Consider the following 20,386-nt stretch of genomic DNA (forward strand, 5'->3'; position numbering starts at 1 on the left):
TCTACGAGTGTTTTCAGTACAGATGCTGTTAGCAATCTGGGACTTGCACAGACAAAATGCTTCGCTGCCTCTCATTACTTTTGGTCTTCAAATCTCTTTTAACCATGTTTGCTCACCTGTTTTAAGGTGACCCTCCTTCATGGAAACGGCAAACTCAGAGCAAGGGGGCTTGGAGTGTATCCTTGGACCCAGTGGTTCTTTCCCATTCTTTTTCGTACCTTGAACATATTTGTTTAAAGCTCTTTTCTGGATCTCAGCACTTGCACCCATCTGGGCTTCACCCTCCTGACTTTATTCGTCCATGAGATTGCATGCCCTTGGAGGTGGTAGTTCATAGACTTCATCTGGGCTCACCTCCCAGGAACTGGGGAAGAGAGAGCCTGCGAGCTGGCAGACCAAGGCAGGGAGATGGCAGATACCTCCTCCTCACCTGGCACGTTCCCTCCCCACCAAAAGCAGCCTGGGGACCACCCATTCTCCTTTCTAGTTGTGGCGGGTGGGCAGGAATTTCTCTTTCGAGAGCATTCCAGCTCCTTTCAGAAAATTTGGTTTTATTTGATCTTCCTTGCCTGTTTCTCACAAATTTTGAAATCTCTTTATTTCATTTTTTTCAATTTCCCTGGTTGTTGTGAACTTAACAGGACGTGATCACTCCCACATGAGTGGCCGTCCCCTCCCTGATGGCCATGATCCCCAGCCTCCCAAGCTCAGCCTTGTCGGGGAGGGGTTAGCTGGAAGGTTGCTGGAGAGGGAGGAGGTGAGCATGTGCTCTGTAGAAATCGAGCTTGGAATTGCAACACCATTAGGTACCTGTCTCATCTTGCCAAGGCCAGCATGGAAATCACATGTCGTCCAGAGGATGGTGGCCACCGTAGAATTTAAAGGGCTGAGGTTTGACCTTTAAAACATTTGTGTCCTGAAGCTTCAGAACTTCAGGGCCCCAGAGGGACCCTCCCTGAGGGAAAGAAAGCAAAAAGGCTTTCCATCAGAGAAGGAAGCAGTCAAAAAAATCCACTGCATCAGCATCTTCCTCTGGGACACACTGAGCTAGTCCCTTGTGGGGAGGTTCAGCTAATCTTGAAATGCTGCTTCTGCTGTTCACACTAGGTGAGTCCTCAGGAAGCACAAATCCCACAGATGCAGACGGCTCCACTCTGCCGTGTCCCCTCTGCCCCACCTCCCACGTGGCTACTGCCTTTGAAAGGCAGCGAGCTCACTGACGGTGGTAGTATTTATAGCGCCTCTAATCCCGCCAGGCCAGCTCCGGCCACCTGCTCCCTGCGAGGCCTGCACAGCTGAGCTAAGGTCGGCTGCCAGTGGAAAACACCAGAAAATACCCGGCCTACCGGTCACAGGCCTGGAGGCTCATCCAGCCCTGCCTGTCACAGCCTCAGTTTCCCCCAGCTAGGGGACTTTTTCATCACGTAAGGATCAGTTTTTCTACTCAGTGCTCCATGGTGACCTAAATGGGAAGGAAAATCCAAAAAAGGGGATTATAGAGCTGATTCACTTTGCTGTACAGCAGAAACTAACACAACAGTATAAAGCAGCTCTACTCCAGTGTAAAAGAGTTTTTAAAAAAGGAGCAGTTTTGCATCTTGCAGTTCGAGATAAGCCCCACTATTTCCCTGTCCATATTGTATTGAAACTGAAGCTCCAATACTTCGGCCACATGATGCAAAGAGCCGACTCACTGGAAAAGACCCTGATGCTGGGAAAGATTGAAGGCAGGAGGGGAAGGGGACAACAGAGGACGAGATGGTTGGATGGCATCACCAACTCAATGGACATGAGTTTGAGCAGGTTCCAGGAGATGGTGAAGGACAGGGAAGCCTAGCGTGCAGAAGTCCATGGGGTCGCAAAGAGTCAGACACGACCAAGCGACTGAACAGCAACAAGTACAATGGACAGTCCCACGTGCTCTGGTCTGCACGTTGCTTCTCTGCTGCTGCTTCACAGGACAGGATGTGTCTGCACCCACACGTGTCAGCATCCAACAAGCACAGCGAGAATCCCCTTCTCTTACTGCATCCCTCTAGTCAGAGCTGCATTTCAGCCAAGCATTCAGCCCTGAGTCCTTCTCATAGGTGCTGGAAAGGTGCGAAATCTGAGCCAAGGAAGGGCAAAAGCCACCATCCCATAGGACGACCTCCTGTGCTCAGAGTTAAAAGATCAGTTCAGGACTTCCTTGGTGGTTCAGTGGCTAAGACTTCGCCTTCCAATGCAGGGGATACCAGTTAGATCCCTGGTCAGGAAGCGAAGATTCCACATGTTTCAGGGCCAAAAAGCAAAACCTAAAGAGAAGCAATATTATAGCAAATTCAATGAAGGCTTCAAAAATGAGCCACATCAGAAAATCTTCAAACACCAAAAAAAAGGTCAGTTCTTGAGTGTGACCCAGGCTCACTCCTGTGGCTGCACTGGACCCATGAGCTGCCCCTCGGCCGCCGGGGTGGTGAACACTATGAGCCTTATTCCAGTCGTGGTACCATGCTGGTCCTGTCTGTCGCCAACAAGGACGGCCTGTTTGCGGCTTTGTTTCTGCTGGCCGCCCCACCCCCGCGCCCCGAGACTGCTTTCTCATTGTTCAGATTATCCAGGAGAAGAGAAGGACTTTTTGTGGATGGGGACGGGGTGGGGTAGGGACGAAAAGCACCCAAGGTGCTGAAGCTAAGACTTTCTCATTTGGTGCTCCTCTCAGTCTCTGGGTACTGGGTGCCACTGGCCAGGTGAGCGCCTTCAGACACCCCAGAAACATGGGGGAGCAAGCCTTCTGAGTCCCCACGGCCAGGGTCGAACTCCTGGCCCCACTCCACAATGCCACGATCCTGGGGTTGGGATAAGGGTTAAATGACATCATTGGAAAAGAGCCTGATGTTGGGAAAGATTGAAGGTGAAAGAGAAGAGGCAGCAGAGGATGAGATGGTGGGATAGCATCACCAACTCAACGGACCTGAATTTGAGCAAATCTAGGAGAAGGAAATGGCAACCCACTCCAGTATTCTTGCCTGGAGAATCCCAGGGACAGAGGAGCCTGGTGGGCTGCCATCTGTGGGGTCGCACAGAGTCGGACACAACTGATGTGACTTAGCAGCAGTAGCAGCAGCAGGAGATGGTGGAGGACAGAAGAGCCTGGCGTGCTGCAGTTCATGGGGTCACAAAGAGTTGGACACGACTTACTGACTGAACAACAGTAAAGGAAACCTCTTGGCTTACAGTAAGTTACTGATAAGAGTTAGTGCTTTTCCCCTGAACTCCACCTCTGCCTGCCTTCACGCTTCTCTCCAAATCTTCAGAAGTCCAGCGTTCAGTTTTTAAGTCATCATTAGTTGTAGACTTGAGGGATCGGTTGTTTTGTTCGGGGGAGATAAAAACAGTTGAGACTGTTCCCCAAATCCCTACCTTGTAATAGCATGACAGTACAAACCCACACGTGCATTCTTTTTTTTACATTTATTTTATTGAGGGATAGTTGATTTACAATGTTGTGCTAATTTTTGATGTATAGCAGAACAATTCAGTCATTATATATATATATATATGTATATATATACACAGACATTTTCACATTCTTTTCCATTGTGGTTTATTACAGGATATTAAATGTAGTTCCTTGTGCTATACAGTAGTAGCACCCTGTAGTTTATTCATTTTATATATAATAGTTCACATCTGCTAATCCCACACCCCCAATCCATCCCTTCTCCACCCCTTCTCTGCCCCTCGGGTCGGTTCTCTGCGTCTGTGAACCTGTTTGTTTCCTAGATAAGTTCATGTGTGTCGTATTTTAGATTCCACATATAAGTGATATCATATGGTATTTGTCTTTCTCCTTCTGACATCTTTCACTTAGTATCTGGAGAAGGAAATGGCAACGCACTCCAGTATGCTTGCCTGGAGAATTCCATGGAAAGAGGAGTCTGGCGGGCTACAGTCCATGGGGTCGCAAAGAGTCGGACACGACTGAGCGGCTGCACTTTCTTTCTTTCTTTTCACTTAGCATGATACCTTCTAGGTCCATCCATGTTGCTGCAAATGGCATTCTTTTTATGGCTGAGTAGTATTCTATTATATGTATTTGGGCTTCCCTCATAGCTCAGTTGGTAAAGAATCCGCCTGCAATGCAGGAGACCCCTGTTCAATTCCTGGGTCGGGAAGATCCCCTGGAGAAGGGATAGGCTACCCACTTCAGTATTCTTTCACTTCCTTTGGGGCTCAGCTGGTAAAGAATACACCTGCAGTGTGGGAGACCTGGGTTTTATCCCTGGGTTGGGAAGATCCCCTGGAGAAGGGAAAGGCTACCCCCTCCAGTATTCTGGCCTGGAGAATTCCATGGACTATACAGTCCATGGGGTCGCAAAGAGTCGGACATGACTGAGCAACTTAAAAAAAAACACACAAATCCTTTCTCCATTCACCTACTGAAGGACATTCAGGTTGTCTCCATGTCTTGGCTGTTGTAAATAGTGCTGCCGTGAACGTAGGGATGCGTGTATCTTTTCAAATTATAGTTTTGTCCAGATATATGCTCAGGAGTGGAACTGCAGGATCATATGGCAACTCGAGTGTTTTGAGGAGCTGCCATACTATTCTCCATAGTCGTTGTCATAATTTACATTCCCACCAACAGTTCACAGTGCATTCTTAAAACAATTAGCAGATGAACAAGCATATTGTGTTGTTACAAAGAGGTTCCAATTTTTTTGATTTTTAAAAATTGTGGTAAAAAACCCCTCACATATAACTTAGCCCCTGCTTAAGTGCACAGTTCAGTACCGCACCTGTCACTGCTGTCTGTCCCCAGAACTCTGCATCTTGGGAAAGTGAAACTCTCTACCCATTAAACAATAACTCTCCATCCCCCCATCCCCCCCCAGCCTCTAGCAAGCTCTGATTTGACTATTAACAGTCAAAAAAGTAAAGGCTCAACATAAACTAAGGTTGGAACTCTCTAAACATTCTTCAAATCGTGTAAGGAAAGAACATTCTGCAGAGATGGGATGGGCACAAGCGAACTGGAGCTCCATCCGCGGGCTTAGTGCATGGCGCCCCCTGCTGTTGGAAGCATATTGTTTATCTCAAAAACTCTTAACCAATCAATTCTTCCCTGGTGGCTCAGATGGTAAAGAATCTGCCTGCAATACAGGAAACCTGGGTTCAGTCCCTGGGCCAGGAAGATCCCCTGGAGAAGGAAATGGCCACCTGCTCCAGTATTCTTGCCTGGAGAATTCCATGGACAGAGGAGCCTGGCGGGCTACACACAGGACATGGGGTCACAGAGTCAGACACGACTGAGCGACTAGCACTTACCGAGTGTTTAATGTTAGTTAGAGTTACCAAGAATTTTAATCATCTTATATCTGAAAGCTGCACCAACTGCTCTTATGTGTATATGGCAGTTTCACTAAGTCTAAATGATAACAGAGGTGATTTCGTTTTCATATTCTCAAATGCATTTTTAAAATCGCATCTGAAAATGTTAATATTTTATCAGAAATGTGCTGTAACCATTGCATCAACCCCCCTATGAGAAAGTATTCCAGGTAGATGTATAATAATAATTGTAACTAGAGACTAGCCACACTGAGAATATTAGAGAGTACATAAACACTTTCTAAAAAGCCTTGCCATGCTCTCTGGCTTAACTGAAAACCAAGCTCTTCTTCTCTCATTAATAGATGTGGTTTACTCCATCTGTTTCAGTTTACTAAAAGTTTTACTGGCTTGACCTTACATAAAAAGTCCCCCTTTTTATGTAGCTCCTCACTGTACCCTATTGTAATACTCACGGTCCTACCTCCCGCATTGAAGTATTTTTCTCCATCACCCGCTCCCATGACGCCCCTCTGTCTCCATGCCCACGTGACTGTTCGCCGTTTCAGAGGCTGGGTCAGTGGTCCCTGATCAGCAGCCCCACAGGAGAGCGGCCCGTTCTGTCTGGCGATGACTACAAGCTTGCTCCCGTCACTGCCTTTAAGGCTGCTCCCCAGGAATCGGGCTCATCAGCTTTATCACACGTGGTCTGCTTAAGCATTGCCACACTAGTAAAACGGCATTCTTTTTTCCTTCAAAATTTGGGCTCCCCCTGGTTCTACTTTGGCCACCTGATGTGAAGAACTGACTCATTTGAAAAGACCCTGATGCTGGGAAAGATTGAAGGCAGGAGGAGAAGCGGACGACAAAGGGTGAGATGGTTGGATGGCATCACTGACTCAATGGACGTGAGTTTCAGTGAACTCCTGGAGTTGGTGATGGACAGGGAAGCCTGGCGTGCTGCAGTCCATGGGGTCGAAAAGAGTAGGACACAACTGAGCGACTGAACTGAACTGAACTGGGTCTAAGAGTCAGTCCTGATGAGATGCTGTCATTCCGTTGGGGATGTGGTGACTTCTCAAGACCTCACCGTTTGCATTAGGAAAGCTCTTAGAAATGGCCCCGTCTGGTTCAGGGGGCTACCCGCAAGGAGAGTGACTGCGGAGAGGACAGGCCAGGAGGGGCCCTCGTGGGCAGCCAGGCCTCTAGCTAAAGGAAGGCGGTGCTTAGTCAGTCACATGACACCCTGTCATACCACACGTGGAGCGCTTAGCACATCTCGTTAGCTCCCTTAACTTCAAACACTGCTAGATCTGACCGTTTCTCAGCTCCTGGTCCTGGGCCATCTCTCAGCGGGATGGTTAGAGTAGCCCCTCCCCCAACAAGATCCGTCCCTGCTTCTGCACTTGGCCCCCCACCACCGCCCCACAGTCTGTTCTCACATGATCTGGGTTGTTGCTCAGTTGCTCAGTCATGTCTGACTGTGACCCCATGGGCTGCAGCACACCAGGCTTTCCTGTCCATCACCATCTCCCGGAGCTTGCTCAAACTCACATCCATTGAGTCAATGATGCCATCCAGCGATCTCATCCTCTGTTGTCCCCTTCTCCTCCTGCCTTCAATCTTTCCCAGCATCAGGATCTTTTCCAATGAGTCGGCTCTTCGCATCAAGTGGCCAAAGTATTGGAGCTTCAGCTCAGCATCCGTCCTTCCAGTGAATATTCAGGGTTGGACAGCCTGTCAAAATTATAATCCAATCATATCACTCCTCCAATCCACAATGTCCCAAGGCTCCCAGAGTCACAACCATGCCCTACAAAACCCTTCAGAAACGCCCCCACCCCACCCTCCACCACACGAGGACAGACAACGCGATGTGCAGCTGAGAGTCGAAAGGCCAGATGCGCTGCTCAGGTCCCCCCCAGCTCTCTCTGAGAACAAGCCAGACAGGCCTGTGTGTGTCCGATAGTGTCCAGCCTTGCTTTGCCCCCCACCCCACCTCCACCCCCATCCCCAAGTAAATCAGATCGGACATCAGATGCACTTTCCAAAGACCCTTGCTGTAAAAGTCGAGCCATCAGCCACCTCTGAAAGGTGCTCCTCTGGCTGAAATGAGACTGCTCCCGTCCCTGTCAGCAGCACGATGAACAGTGAAGTGAAAGCGTTAGTTGCTCAGGTGTGTCTGACTCTTTGCAACCCCGGGGATGGAGTTTTCCAGGCAAGAATACTGGAGTGGATCTTCTCCAGTAGGTCTTCCTGACCCAAGGATCAAACCTGGGTCTCCCACACTGCAGGCAGATTCTTCACCGTCTGATCCACCAGGGAAGCCCTGATTGACTTAATCTGTAAAGACAGTAAGAGGGGTCTCTTTTATTCTAAAATGTTTTCTGAACCAGAAAAAAAAGAAGACACAGTTTTTTGGAAAACAGGAAAAAGTACAAAGAGGAAAATAAAATTGATGCTAATCTCAACACCTGCTGATGACCCCACAGTGAGCGCTATATTGTGGTCCCAGGAAACCTTTTATTATGATGACAGCTAAGATCGATCACCTACACTGTGCATGGCACTGATGGGAGCATTTTGTGCAGATCCCGGGCCCCTCAGCGCACAGTCCTGAGCCAGGCCTGTAACCACCGCCTTGTATGTGGCATTGTTGAGGGTTAACCACCGGTTTACCTTACTGGAGACTTAAACCCAATTAAACGTAAGTTGAACCCTTCTTTCTCAGTAAAACCTCCAAATAAAACTGATGCCCAGCGCGGACTATTTTAATTCAAAACAGCTGCAGTGTAGTTCACTTCTAACTGCAGGGCATCAGAATTTCTGACAGTGCTAATCCTGATTACTCAGGGTAATGGAGACAGCTTTGTGAGTTCCTCAAAAGCATGGCCAACAGCTTCTGGAAATTAAGTGAAGACATGGCATTGTTCCTTCATGGAAAGGAATCCTCTCTGGATGTGCAGGAACGGATGTCCCAACATCGCATAAACGGACATCCCAACATGCTGGGTTTGGTTGTTCTCCGAGTTCAAATGCTGATGGAGACCATTAGCTTCTTCGAATTCCAATCCCTAGTTCTTGGGAAGGAGACTCAGTCCCAGGGCGGGTCAGGGACTGACTCCGGATGAGGAGGGTCTTGAGAGAGATGCCCATTGTGTGATCCCAGTCACACTGAGTCAGATTGTAGCATCTTAGGCCCAGAAGTGTTATTTCTGTAAGGTTGGGGCTTCCTCCATTCTTTCTGTACACTCTCACCCTATTTGGGAACCTAGCTTTGCTGTGCTTAGTTGCTCAGTCTTGTCCGACTCTTTGCGACCCCATGGACTGTAGCCTGCCAGGTTCCTCTGTCCATGGGATTCTCCAGGCAGGAATACTGGAGTGAGCTTGCCCTGCCCTGTTACAGGGGATCTTCCCAACCCAGGGATCAAACCCAGGTCTCCCGCATCGTAGTGGACTCTTTACCATCTGAGCCACCAGGAAAGCCCAAGAATACTGGAGTGGGTAGCATATCCCTTCTCCAGGGGATCTTCCTGACTTAGGGATCAAACCTGGGTCTCTTAGGTCTCCTGCATTGCCAGGCGGGTTCTGTACCACTAGTGCCACATGGGAAGACCAGGTGGACTGCCAGAGAATTGGCTAGAATTATTTTAGACTTACAGAAGCCTTGTGAAGATAGCACAGACCCTTCACCCCACACTTCGTCTTACACTGCTATGGTACATTTGTCATGACTAAGGACCCAACCCCTGTACATTATTATGAACTAAACTCCACAGTTTATTCAGGCTTCTCATGTGGCTCAGTGGTAAAGCATCTGTCTGTCAATTCATGAGACAGGGCTTCAAACCCTGGGTCAGGAAGATCCCCTGAAGAAAGAATGGGGTATTCCAGTATTCTTGCCTGGAAAACTTCCCTGGACAGAGGAGCCTGGTGGGCTACAGTCCAAAGGGTGGCAGAGAGTCGGACGAGGCTGAGCATGCATGCATGCCACAGTTTATTTAGATTTCACAAGCTTTTTCTTCACGTCCTTTCTCTAGGATCCCATCCACGCTACCACGTCTCCTTAGCCTCGTCTGGTCTGTGGGGGGTCCTCAGACTTGGCTTGTCTTTGTGGCCTTATTAGTTTCAAGGACTACTGGTTAGGTACTCAATTTGAGTTTGTCTGGGGGTTTTCTCATGGTTAGACTGCTTTCCAGGGGAAAACCACAGAGGTAAATGGCCATTCTCATCCCATCTTATCAAGAGATCACGCTATCAACGTGACTTGTCACTACTGATGATATTACCTTGACGGCTAAGCCTGTCTTTGCTGGGTTTCTCCCTGTCCTCTTTCTAGAGGGAAGTTAGTCATCAGCCCACATTTCAGATGTGGGAGATATGCCCACCTCCCTAAGAGGAGAGTAGCTACGTACATGACTGGGCGTTCTGTGCCGGAGATCCGTCCCTCTTGTTTGCTTGGTTCGTTGACGTTTGGCTGCTCTGGTTGTTAGTTGCGGCGCTCGGGATCTTCACTGGGTCACGTGGGCTCTTTCGTTGTGGTTCATGTACTCAGCTGCTCTGAGGCATATGGGATCTTAGTTCCCAGCCCAGGGATCGAACCCATGTTCCCTGCTGGATTCTTAGCCACTGGACCACCAGGTAAGTCTCCCCGTTTGTTTACTTATATCAGTGTAGTTTGTCGTTGTTTAGTCGCTAACTCGTGTCCGACTATGTGCAGCCCCATGGACTGTACCCCGCCAGGCTCCTCCACCCATGGGGATTTTTCAGGCAAGAATACTGGAGTGGGCTGCCATTTCCTTCTCCAGGGGATCTTCCTGACCCAGGGATTGAACCTGCATCTCCAGCACTGGCAGGCATTTTTTACCCATGTCCCCAGGAAAGCCGTATCTGTATATGAGTGTCCTGTGGTCCTAACTCATCATTTTTAGCTGCTCTGACTCCTCCAGCTTTGCCATTGGGATCTCTCCCTTCCGGGTTCCTGTGTTTCAAGTTGATTATCTTGTACATTTCCCACCCTAGTCCTAGAATAAGCCATTTCTCCAAGAAGCTCTGGTTCTTTTTATTAGAGAATAAACAGAAAAATCAAGATCTGGGCATGGAGTGGGTTGTTCTGTTTTGCTGGCTGCTTCCTAATGAGATAATGTTGACTGCACACTCAGCAGCAGAAAACCCAACCCTGCAGCGACTCCAAGAAACAAATCATCTTCGCTGTCAGTCGTTTATTAGGTTTGTGTTCTGGTTTGGAAAAGTCAATGCCATTAGGCTCTGCAAATATTTGAAGAACACAGCATGTTCTGGTCAACTCAGAGGGCATTAGCTAAGTTGAAACTACTCCAGGTGAACGCATCAGAAAGACACTTTGCCTGAAAGAGTCTTTGTTAGGTTACCTTCTAGAGTTTCCTGTTTCCTGAAACAGACTGGTTAAATCTCATCTGATTACAGTGCTAGGGCTCAGTATGTTTCTTGGATAATTTTGACCCGCAAATAGGTATTGCAGCTTGTAACCAACACTATACGTAATGCTGAATTACATTATTCCTTTCTGGGCAATGCTGGAACCAGTCTTTTTTTTTTTTTTTTTTAAGAAGCAAGCTGGAAGGCAAGGAGCATTTTCATACTGGAAACATGGGTCAGATTGGCGAAGGTTGAGTCACATTCAGAGACTTGAGGGAGATAAAGAAAGGAAGCATTGATCCATGTGGTATTTCTTCTCTTTAAACCTGTGACTGCTGAGGCCCAGATCAGACTGAGAGCAGTCAGTTACTTTGCTCTAGAATGGCCACCCACTCCAGTAATCTGGCCTGGAAAATTCCACGGACAGGGGAGCCTGGTGGGCTACAATCCATGGTGTCGTAAAGAGTCGGACGTGACTGAGCAGCTAAAGAGAAAGACCCAACCTAGGCTGGAGGTGTGTGGGGCTAAAAACTCTGAAGAAGCACTTCAGTGGCCTTGACAGGGCCTTGTAGGATGTGCTTGGCACAGACGGGTACCGCATGGAGAACAGAGGGGCTTAGTGGTACCAAGTTAAACCACACTGTGAATTTTAGAAATGATGTATCAATAAATGCAATGGAACTTTTATTCTATCTTGTATTTTTCAACATCTGGGAAAATATTCCATTTGATTTTCAAGGATGACAGATGTACTATCATTTAATCCTATTGCCTGATGGCAGTACTTCCACCGCATATTTGACAAGAAGGGAAAAATAATTCCTTAGATCTAACGACAAGCCTCCCTCCTGAGAAGCTCCATTAGAGATCCATCAAGCCTTACTGCTTTGCTTTCAGGGGACCAGAACTAGTCACCTGCTCAGGGTACTTATGGCAGTGTCTCTGTTAATATGGATGCACTCACTATCTTGAAGCCTGAGGTTGGACTTTCTCCTCCAGGGGTTACTGGCCCCCTCCTCCAGGGCAGTGGAAAGCCTCCAGGTGGACATTATCGGTGCCGAGAAGTTGGTGGGAGGAAGTAACCTTTGTTGCAGGCGCTTGCTCACACCTTCCTTCCGACACGAAGTTACCCTCTCCTGTTTCCTCAGTTTTTTGTCATTTAAAAGCCACTTTACAGTGATTTTGCAAGGCACAGAGAGACTGCATTATCTCATATTCAAATAATCATTGGTTACAAACTAAGGAAAGCCTGCCTATGACTTTCCTGGAAGCTTAAATTTTTCTTTTATCAGAATGCAGCCTAGAGAGCTCACTCCAGCCAGTGAGGAACCCCAGATAGCTTATCCTCCATAAGTCCTGATCAAGTCCAGAGTTGGGGTGATGCTCACTTAGCACGTAATGCTTATAGCTGTGGAAAATATTTGGAGGGAGGGATGATCCCGTCAAGAAAAGGGACTGAGTCCCAGTGCTGTGCTCAGGGAAATTGCCACCACACCCAGCTGTGGGCATGAATGACTAACTGGCAACCAGCTTTGCAGTGGGAAAAGACGACAGGGCCACTTGTCCAGGCCACTCGGTAATAAAGCCTCTGAGCTCTTGTTAGATCTAAGTATTTTTCCCTTCTTGTCAAATATGCGGTGGAAGTACTGCCATCAGGCAACAGGATTAAATGACAGTATGTCTGTCATCCTTGAAAACCAAATGGAATATTTTCCCAGATGTTGAAAAATACAAGATAGAATAAAAGTTCCATTGCACTTATAAAAGTGAAACATATTGATAATAAATCCACCAAGATGTTTTTTAATAAATTTCAACATGACATAGTAACTCGAAGAAGGCAATGGCACCCCACTCCAGTACTCTTCCCTGGAAAATCCCATGGGCGGAGGAACCTGGTAGGCTGCAGTCCATGGGGTTGAGGACCAGTCTAATTCTATGAAACTTAATTTACCCAAAGCCTGAACATTGTTATGGGCTTCCAAGTCACGCCAGTGGTAAGGAACCCACCTGCCAATGCAGGAGGTACAAGAGACGTGGTTCAGTCCCTGGGTCAGAAGGACGCCCTGGAGTAGGAAATGGCAGCCCACTCCAGTATTCTTGCCTGGAAAATCCCACGGACAGAGGAGCCCATATTCTAAACCTTCAGAGTTCTGTTTCTGTTGTGGTATTGTGTCCAACACTTCGCAACCCCATGGACTGTAGCCCACCAAGGCTCCTCTGTCCAGGGGATTTCCCAGCAAGAATACTGGAATGGGTTGCCATTTCCTTCTCCAGGGGATCTTCCTGACCCAGGGATCTAACTCGAGTCTCTCGTATCTCCTGCATTGGCAGGAAGATCCTTCACTGCTGAGCCTCCAGGGAACAACTGCAATTCACTTTATAATGCATTCACTTTCATCTTAGAGAAGAATCACTTGCCTCTTAAGAAAAGCAGAGAAGTATTTTATGAAAATTGGCATTTAACTTGGCCAAGTGTTAGACAAACTGGCATTTGTCTAACACCCTCTTCCAAAGTTATATTGTTACATTTTTAAATTCAGTTTTTCTATCGATTATACCTACACAAAGCTTAAAAAGTCGGTCCCCTAAGGGCTGACCCCCAACAGCAGCTCTTCTCTCAGCCTGCCCCACCCCTTCTCCTACTCCCAGATCTGATTCAGTGGAGTTCTGCATGCATCCAGATACTTTCAGATTACTTTTTATTATTTGCTTAAAGTTGTAAAAATTACATTAATACACATGTTCACCCTGAACTGAGTTGTCCAGCAGCCTATGTAAACTTTCTACATTGGTGTGGCTACCTGCTCAGATGCCTGCCTCCCACCTAGGCCCCCCTGCCAGGCTTCCTGTGGGGCAGGTGTGATGAATGGGCCAGGGTCTTACCTGTGTCAGGTAAGAAGAGAGCAAGGCAGTGGCACTTGAGGACCCATGTGCCAGCCCCCCAATTGGGCACATTCACCCTCTTTCCTAGCTCCCACCTGGGCCCCCCTGCCAGGCTTCCTGTGGGCAGGTGTGATGAATGGCCAGGGTCTTACCTGTGTCAGGTAAGAAGAGAGCAAGGCAGTGGCACTTGAGGACCCACATGCCAGCCCCCCAATTGGGCACATTCACCCTCTTTCCTAGCTCCTCGGGGACCATGTAATACCTGTCACATTTCACTCCTTTACACCTTTTTCTAATAATCTTGCTTCCTGCCCTTTTCCCCCTGGCAGCTCTGTTTTGTGATGTTCTGGACTCCCAACGTTTCCGAGAAGATTCTGATAGACATCATCGGTGTGGACTTTGCCTTTGCAGAACTCTGCGTTGTTCCCTTGCGTATCTTTTCCTTCTTCCCGGTTCCAGGTAAAGGAAAACAGAATGAAAGAAAAATTCCTAATCACTCTCATGCCTGACTCAGTTTTCTTTCTTTAGAAACATTATCAGTTCTGTCCCAAACAAAATAAATGTATACACTTCAAAGTTTCACGGTGGATTAAAAAGATGCAAAGATATTGTCCAGCAGGTTGAAAGTTGGAGAAGCCAGTCAAAAAGGCATAGTTTCTTTCTTAAAGGACAGTGGTTGCAGATTCAGTAGAAAGAGCCTGAGGGGATAGTATGAGTCGTTTTCAGGGGCAGTAGAACCATTCCCTGCCTTCACTGTAGCGACTGGTGACACAAATCTATGCATCTGTTGAGATTCTAAAAGGACTGCTGGAGAAAAGCATCCAGGAGCAAGACGGCGGTTAGAAATGGGCTGTGGGGCCAGTCGACGCCGCGGCTGATGGCTCACCTGCCACCCTGAGCTGTTCCCAAGTCAGGCCAGGAGCTGCCCCTGCTCCTAGATGTCAAGCGTTCCCGGCGGCTGCCTGGGGTGTTGCCTGGTCCCTGAGGTTGGGGCGGGACACTGAGGGACCCGAGAGTTGCCGCCACCTGGAGATCAAGGCACTAGTTGCTGACTCCTCAGTCTGAACCTGAGGAGGGGCTGGAGTCCCAGAGCTAGGACTGGGGTAGGACTCTGAATCTCCTCTCCTCGCCCCTTCCTCGCCTGTCAAACCAGGTGCTTGAAGACAGCCGACCCCACCTATCTTTGCAACCTGCTGGCTTTGGGCCCGTCAGGTTAGCATCCCGCCTGTGCAGCCACCTGTACCTCAAAATTCAACTCTTCCACTGGGGGCGGGAGGAACACTGCGTCAGATGCAGATTCTTCCTCCAAACTGGACATGAGCTTTTATTCCAGGAGTGGGCGCTTCCTTCCCCTCCATAGGTCTGTGCCTTGTGCTACCCCTACTTGCCATAAAGGACTAGACCTCCTTTTTCCTCAAACCCCGTCCAGTTTCAGATCAAACCTAAATGTCTGCAAAGGTCCGTCTAGTCAAAGCTATGGCCTTTCCAGTAGTCATGTATGGATGTGAGAGTTGGACTATAAAGAAAGCTGAGTGCTGAAAATTGATGCTTTTGAACTGTGGTGTTAGAGAAGACTCTGGAGAGTCCCTTGGACTGCAAGGAGATCCAACCAGTCCATCCTAAAGGAAATCAGTCCTGAATATTCATTGGAAGGACCGATGCTGAAGCTGAAACTCCAATACTTTGGCCACTTGATGCGAAGAGAAGAATCGACTCATTGGAAAAGATCCTGATGCTGGGAAAGACTGAAGGCAGGAGAAGAGGACAACAGAGGATGAGATGGTTGGATGGCATCACCGACTCAATGGACATGAGTCGAGTAAACTGTGGACATGAGTTTGGGTGATGGACAGGGAGGCCTGGCGTGCTGGAATCCATGGGGTCGCCAAGAGTCGGACACGACTGAGCGACTTAACTGAACTGAAACGTCCGCCAAGATCAGCCGGTCGTCACTGACACACCCTCCGTGGAGCCCCTCCTGGGTGCTGGGGCCGGTGCCCTGCCTGCGCTCCCGAAGCTCACAGATCAGGCTGGGGAGACGGGGTACTGGGAACCTGCTGTGAGGTCTTTGTGAGGCGTGGACAGATGGAGCCGGCCGCGGTCCGCGGTCGGAAGGCTGTGAAAGAAACCCGGAAGTGAGCCGGACCTCCTTCTTCGCCCCTTCCTCGCCCCGCCCACATGCGCGGGGAAACCGGGCGTCCAGTTCAGGTTTTCTGCTCCGGGAATCAAACTGGACCGCCGTCAAGTCGCCGCTCTTCTCTTGAGTTTTCCTAGACGGGCGTGATGGGAGCTTGAGGCTGGGTGGGGGTGAGGGTGGGGTGGAGGGAGCACCACCCCTCCATTCCCCGCCCAGGGGTGGCGATCACAGTGGGAAAACGCCACTTAAGGACTATGCTGCGCACGGAGCGGAGTGGGGGAAGGGGAGAGGCGGGGGGCGGGTCTCCTCCAAACCCCGAGGCAGGGATCAGGAACCCCGGCAGGAAGATGGGCCCAGGGCGGCAGCCGCAGGGCCTGGGTCCCACCCAGCCGCCCCTGGGACCAGGGATGTGCTGCTGCGGGCGGGCTCTGGGGGGCGGAGCTGGGGGTAGAAGCAGCAGGATGGAGAGAAGGGGGGCATTGCTGACCAGTCCTTGGCTCTCCCTCCAGTCACCGTGAGGGCCCATCTGACCGGGTGGCTGATGACCCTGAAGAAGACCTTCGTCCTGGCGCCCAGCTCCGTGCTGCGGATCATTGTTCTCATCACCAGCCTCGTGGTCCTGCCCTACCTGGGGTACGTGGTGGGGTGGGGGGTGGGCGTTGGGCTATGGGATCCTGCTGCCGTTGGTCCTGCCCTACCTGGGGTACGTGTGAAGGTGGGGGAGGTGCGGGCGGAGCTATGGGATCCTGCTGCCACCGCGGCACTCTGTCCAGAAGATTAAATCAGCTTTTTTTCCTGGGAAATCCCCAAGCGTGTCTAGAGTTAGAAATGCTGAGTGATGCCTCATTTCTCTGCCCAGGGGACCAGGTTGGAGGCTGTTGAGATCCATTCTAGAAAAGCACTTCCGGGGTCATGCCCACCTACACGGTCAGCATTGAGCATCCACCGTGGTGTGGCGGGCAGGGGCAAGGTGAAAAACGCAAGGGAGCGAGCGAGGGTGTTGCCCTTGTTCTCGGGGATCCCCACTTTCCTGGGACCCCGTCTACTGGGAAACTGCACTCTACAGAGAGGAGGGGCGGGATGCTGCGGGCACCTGGGGCCGGGCGGGGAGACGTGCCCCTTCCCCAGCAGATGCTGAGCTGAGATCTGGAGCAGGAGTGGGAGTCGCAGGGCCCGGAGGGGGTCCCAGGCCGCTCTCCCACCCAGGTGGAGTATTTATTAGGTGCAGCGCTAACAGGCAGATCTCGAAGGCACCCCTGTCGCCTACACCTTGCCTGGGTTTTGGCTGGGTTTTGATTCTCTGTGCCTCCGCGGGTCTCTAACAGACAGATGCCCTTTGCGTTCTCATCCCCAGGGTACACGGAGCCACCCTGGGCGTGGGCTCCCTCCTCGCGGGGTTTGTGGGAGAATCCACCATGGTCGCCATAGCAGCGTGCTATGTCTATCGGAAACAGGTGAGAGAGGGCAACAGAACAGCACCCTTGCAGGGCACGCCCCCTGGTGTGGGAGCCTGCAGATGGTCATGAGCGGGAGGGGAGGGGAGGGCACCAGAGGTGGTGTCCTCGGGCAGTGCCAGGTCTTCATAGATGATGGGAGGGGAGATGGGAGACAAGAGTCCCCCACCCCCGCCAGTGCCTCTCACAGAGCCCAGCACGCAGCCAACTCCCCAGTCACCCCGCTGAAAGGAACACGCGGACCTAAAAATGCAGCCTCGACGAGGTCGCCCCCAAACATAAATGAGATCCAAGTACATGGCGAGGGGTCCCCTGAGACCTCTGCCACGCTGTGCTTCCCACCCACCACCCCCTCCACCGCCACCCCAGCCCCCCTGATGCGTCTTCTCTGGTCTAGAAAAAGAAGATGGAGAACGAGTCGGCCGCCGAGGGGGAGGACTCGGCGATGACGGACATACCTCCGGCGGAGGAGGGCACGGACATCGTGGAGATGCGGGAGGAGCAGGAATGAGGCCGCCCCCCACCCCTCACCCCTCGGGTGGGAGGCGCAGGGGGCCCAGGTGATGCCCCAGCGCCGCCATCTACTCCTCCCCGACGTGTTTTCTTCCACTTTCTGTTTTTTTTTTTTGGTTTTTGTTTGGGTAACAAAAGAGGCCTTGATCTAAAGGTTTCACGGACACTCTGGCATACCGGGTGTGCCCACACTCATGAAGGGACTTGTGGAACGGTCTCACCACTGCTTTGTGGAAACAAAACAACTGACTTCATGCCCCCGCTTCGTGAAAAGCCCAAAGACATAGCCGCCTTGCAGTCGCCTCCCCCCACCCCTCCCGTCCTCGGACAATCTCCACTTGGAACCAAAGGACCGCGGCTGTGCCGTCCAGCGTCCCCTCGGCCACCACCGCCCAGCAGGCCGCAGACTCACCCTGTCCCCTCGCATCGCTCAAGAATCACGGTGACAACTCGCTTCCAGGTCACGTGGCTGTGCCAAGGGCTGTGGCTGAGGCCTCGCACCGTGGCGTCTTGAACCGTCTGCCATACCCGGGCCGAGGGCAGGGTCTGCCTGCAGCCCGGGGTGGCCGGCGGCGCTGAGGAATGGATGTGCAAACGTGCTGGACCGACGGCCGGCCGGAAATAATCTCCGGCGGGCAGGTTAGAGGTGTCCCGGGAGCAGCACACCAACACGCCAACAGCGTTCCCCTGGCCGCTTCGTGGATCTGCGTGTGCGCTCGCTGTCACACCAGCCGTGTACATACGAAAGCTGCCTTGTCAAAGTTGTCCCAAAGCCTGTCCCCCCATCACCGGCGTCCCTGGGCATGAGTTTCCCCGAAGGCTTGTTTTTCACTCACCTTTCCTGAAGATGGCACTAAAGCAAGGGAGAAGGAGTATTCTAACTACATTTTAGTCTTTATAAAGTGAACTGAAGCTTTAAGTCATAATCTAGCATCTAATGCCAGGTTGCTATGTCCTCGCTTTGGAAGTAGATTTATGACCTGGTCCTGCCGTTCTTAGTCCTAACCCTGGGGTACAGGTAATTCCAAGTGTTCTTCTGTCCTCGCCTCTGACATCACATGAGAAAGCAAGACATTTTATAAACGACAGCAAAGTCACTGTATGATATTCCCTGAAATGACACATTTGAAATCCATTCAGTGCAGTATATTTTTCTAAGTTTTGGAAAGCGGGTTTTTTCTTTAAAAAATTATGGACACGGTTCACTAAATTCTTGATTTAGTCAAAATTCCTAGACGGAAAGAACCTAAACACAAAAATATTTTAAAGATATAAATATATACTGTATATGTTATGTAATTTATTTTAGGCTATAATACATTTCCTATTTTCGCATTTTCAATAAAATGTCTCTAATACAATACGGTGATTGCCTGTGTGCTCAACATACCTGCAGTGGAAACATATTGTATTGATGAAGAGTGTGTCTTGTTTGCAGCAGTTTTACAGTCTGTCATTTGTATACAAATGTAAGGGCCAGTCAGTGACAAAAGAACTATTTTTCATTATGAGTAACAGGGGTGTAAATGGGTCAGCTGATGTAGACCGTAGTGGGAATAGAAATATACGCTCGCAGGGCAAAGAAGAAAAAGCCAAGCCTTTTGTGTTTATTGCTTTCAGTGCCATGTAATCATATCATTCCTCATAGAAAAAAAAGAATGGAAGGGCTCAGAGTCAGCCATGAACATTCACAGGGTTCGTTCACACGTCTGGACACCCAGTGACCACTGGGGGACAAATTCTTATGGGCTTCCTCTGAGTGGGTTTTCCGCTTAGAATTAAGATGCATTGCTTTGGGGTGGTTGCAGGGGGCAGATCTGAGAAGATGTGGGGAAAAAGAGTCTAATTGTATCGGCTTTTTTAAAATACGTGACTAGAAAATTAAACGGCAGTATTTTTTAACGTGTGTGACTAGTATTTCATGCTTGTGGGGTTGGAACCTAAAGAGTACATTGAAAAAGCAAATCCGTTCCCTCTAGATCGGGACAGACCAGCTAGATCCTTCATTATGCAGCTAGAACATGGCATTATAACATCAGAGACATCTTCGGGGATAAAGAAGGATGGACTGTGGTATTTTGTTAGGGTTTCAGAAAACACAGGAAGGACGCCCAGACCCAGGCCACAATGGCAGGGCAACAGGTGTGGAAAATCTTTCTCCTTGAGGTGCACACCCCGTCCTCCATTCGCTTGGGCTGCTTAAGTCACTCACGTCACAGCTTGGGCTCCCAGGCACACACCTTAGCTTCTAAAGCAAAACCCACTGCCGGCAGGCTCTTCTGCAGCTGTTCTAACCAAGACAGACAGGAGAGGGATGGGGATGAGTCTCCTTTCCACATTTCAGGGAGACGGCAGGGCACCCCTTTGACTTAGCCCCCCCCCCCAAAGAAACATTCCCCCGGACACAGGTTTCTTTTCTCATGCACATTACTCAGCTGACAGCGCCATGCCTGGAGAATCTCAGGTCAAGAACCATGGAAAGACCAGAAATGGCTTTCTCAGTGGGGACCCATGCCTCATAGATGCACAGAAGCTAAAACTGTGGGGGGTATACAGCTGCTTTTATTTAGATGCTAAGAAGTGAGAGTGGACCACTCACAGGCGTTTCCCCATCTTGAAGGCCTTCTCTGGGCCAGCTCGGGTCAAGAGCAGCTGGTCATGTGGCCTCTGCTTTCTGGGGGGCACT

The 20,386-nt window shown here is 49.9% G+C and overlaps 1 protein-coding gene across 1 annotated transcript in view; it reads left to right on the plus strand.

The window, feature by feature from the left end:
- Nucleotides 1-19,602, plus strand: part of ANKH (ANKH inorganic pyrophosphate transport regulator) — a 170,133-nt gene extending 150,531 nt beyond the window's left edge. The window contains exons 9-12 of the mRNA XM_061393852.1: nucleotides 13,926-14,055; nucleotides 16,243-16,366; nucleotides 17,088-17,187; nucleotides 17,585-19,602. Of these exons, the coding sequence (XP_061249836.1) occupies nucleotides 13,926-14,055; nucleotides 16,243-16,366; nucleotides 17,088-17,187; nucleotides 17,585-17,698 (468 nt within the window). The 3' untranslated portion in view covers nucleotides 17,699-19,602. The remainder of the gene's footprint in view (nucleotides 1-13,925; nucleotides 14,056-16,242; nucleotides 16,367-17,087; nucleotides 17,188-17,584) is intronic.
- Nucleotides 19,603-20,386: the final 784 nt, after the last annotated feature.

Source organism: Bos javanicus, chromosome 20, assembly GCF_032452875.1.
Source record: "Bos javanicus breed banteng chromosome 20, ARS-OSU_banteng_1.0, whole genome shotgun sequence".
Lineage (NCBI taxonomy): Eukaryota > Metazoa > Chordata > Mammalia > Artiodactyla > Bovidae > Bos > Bos javanicus.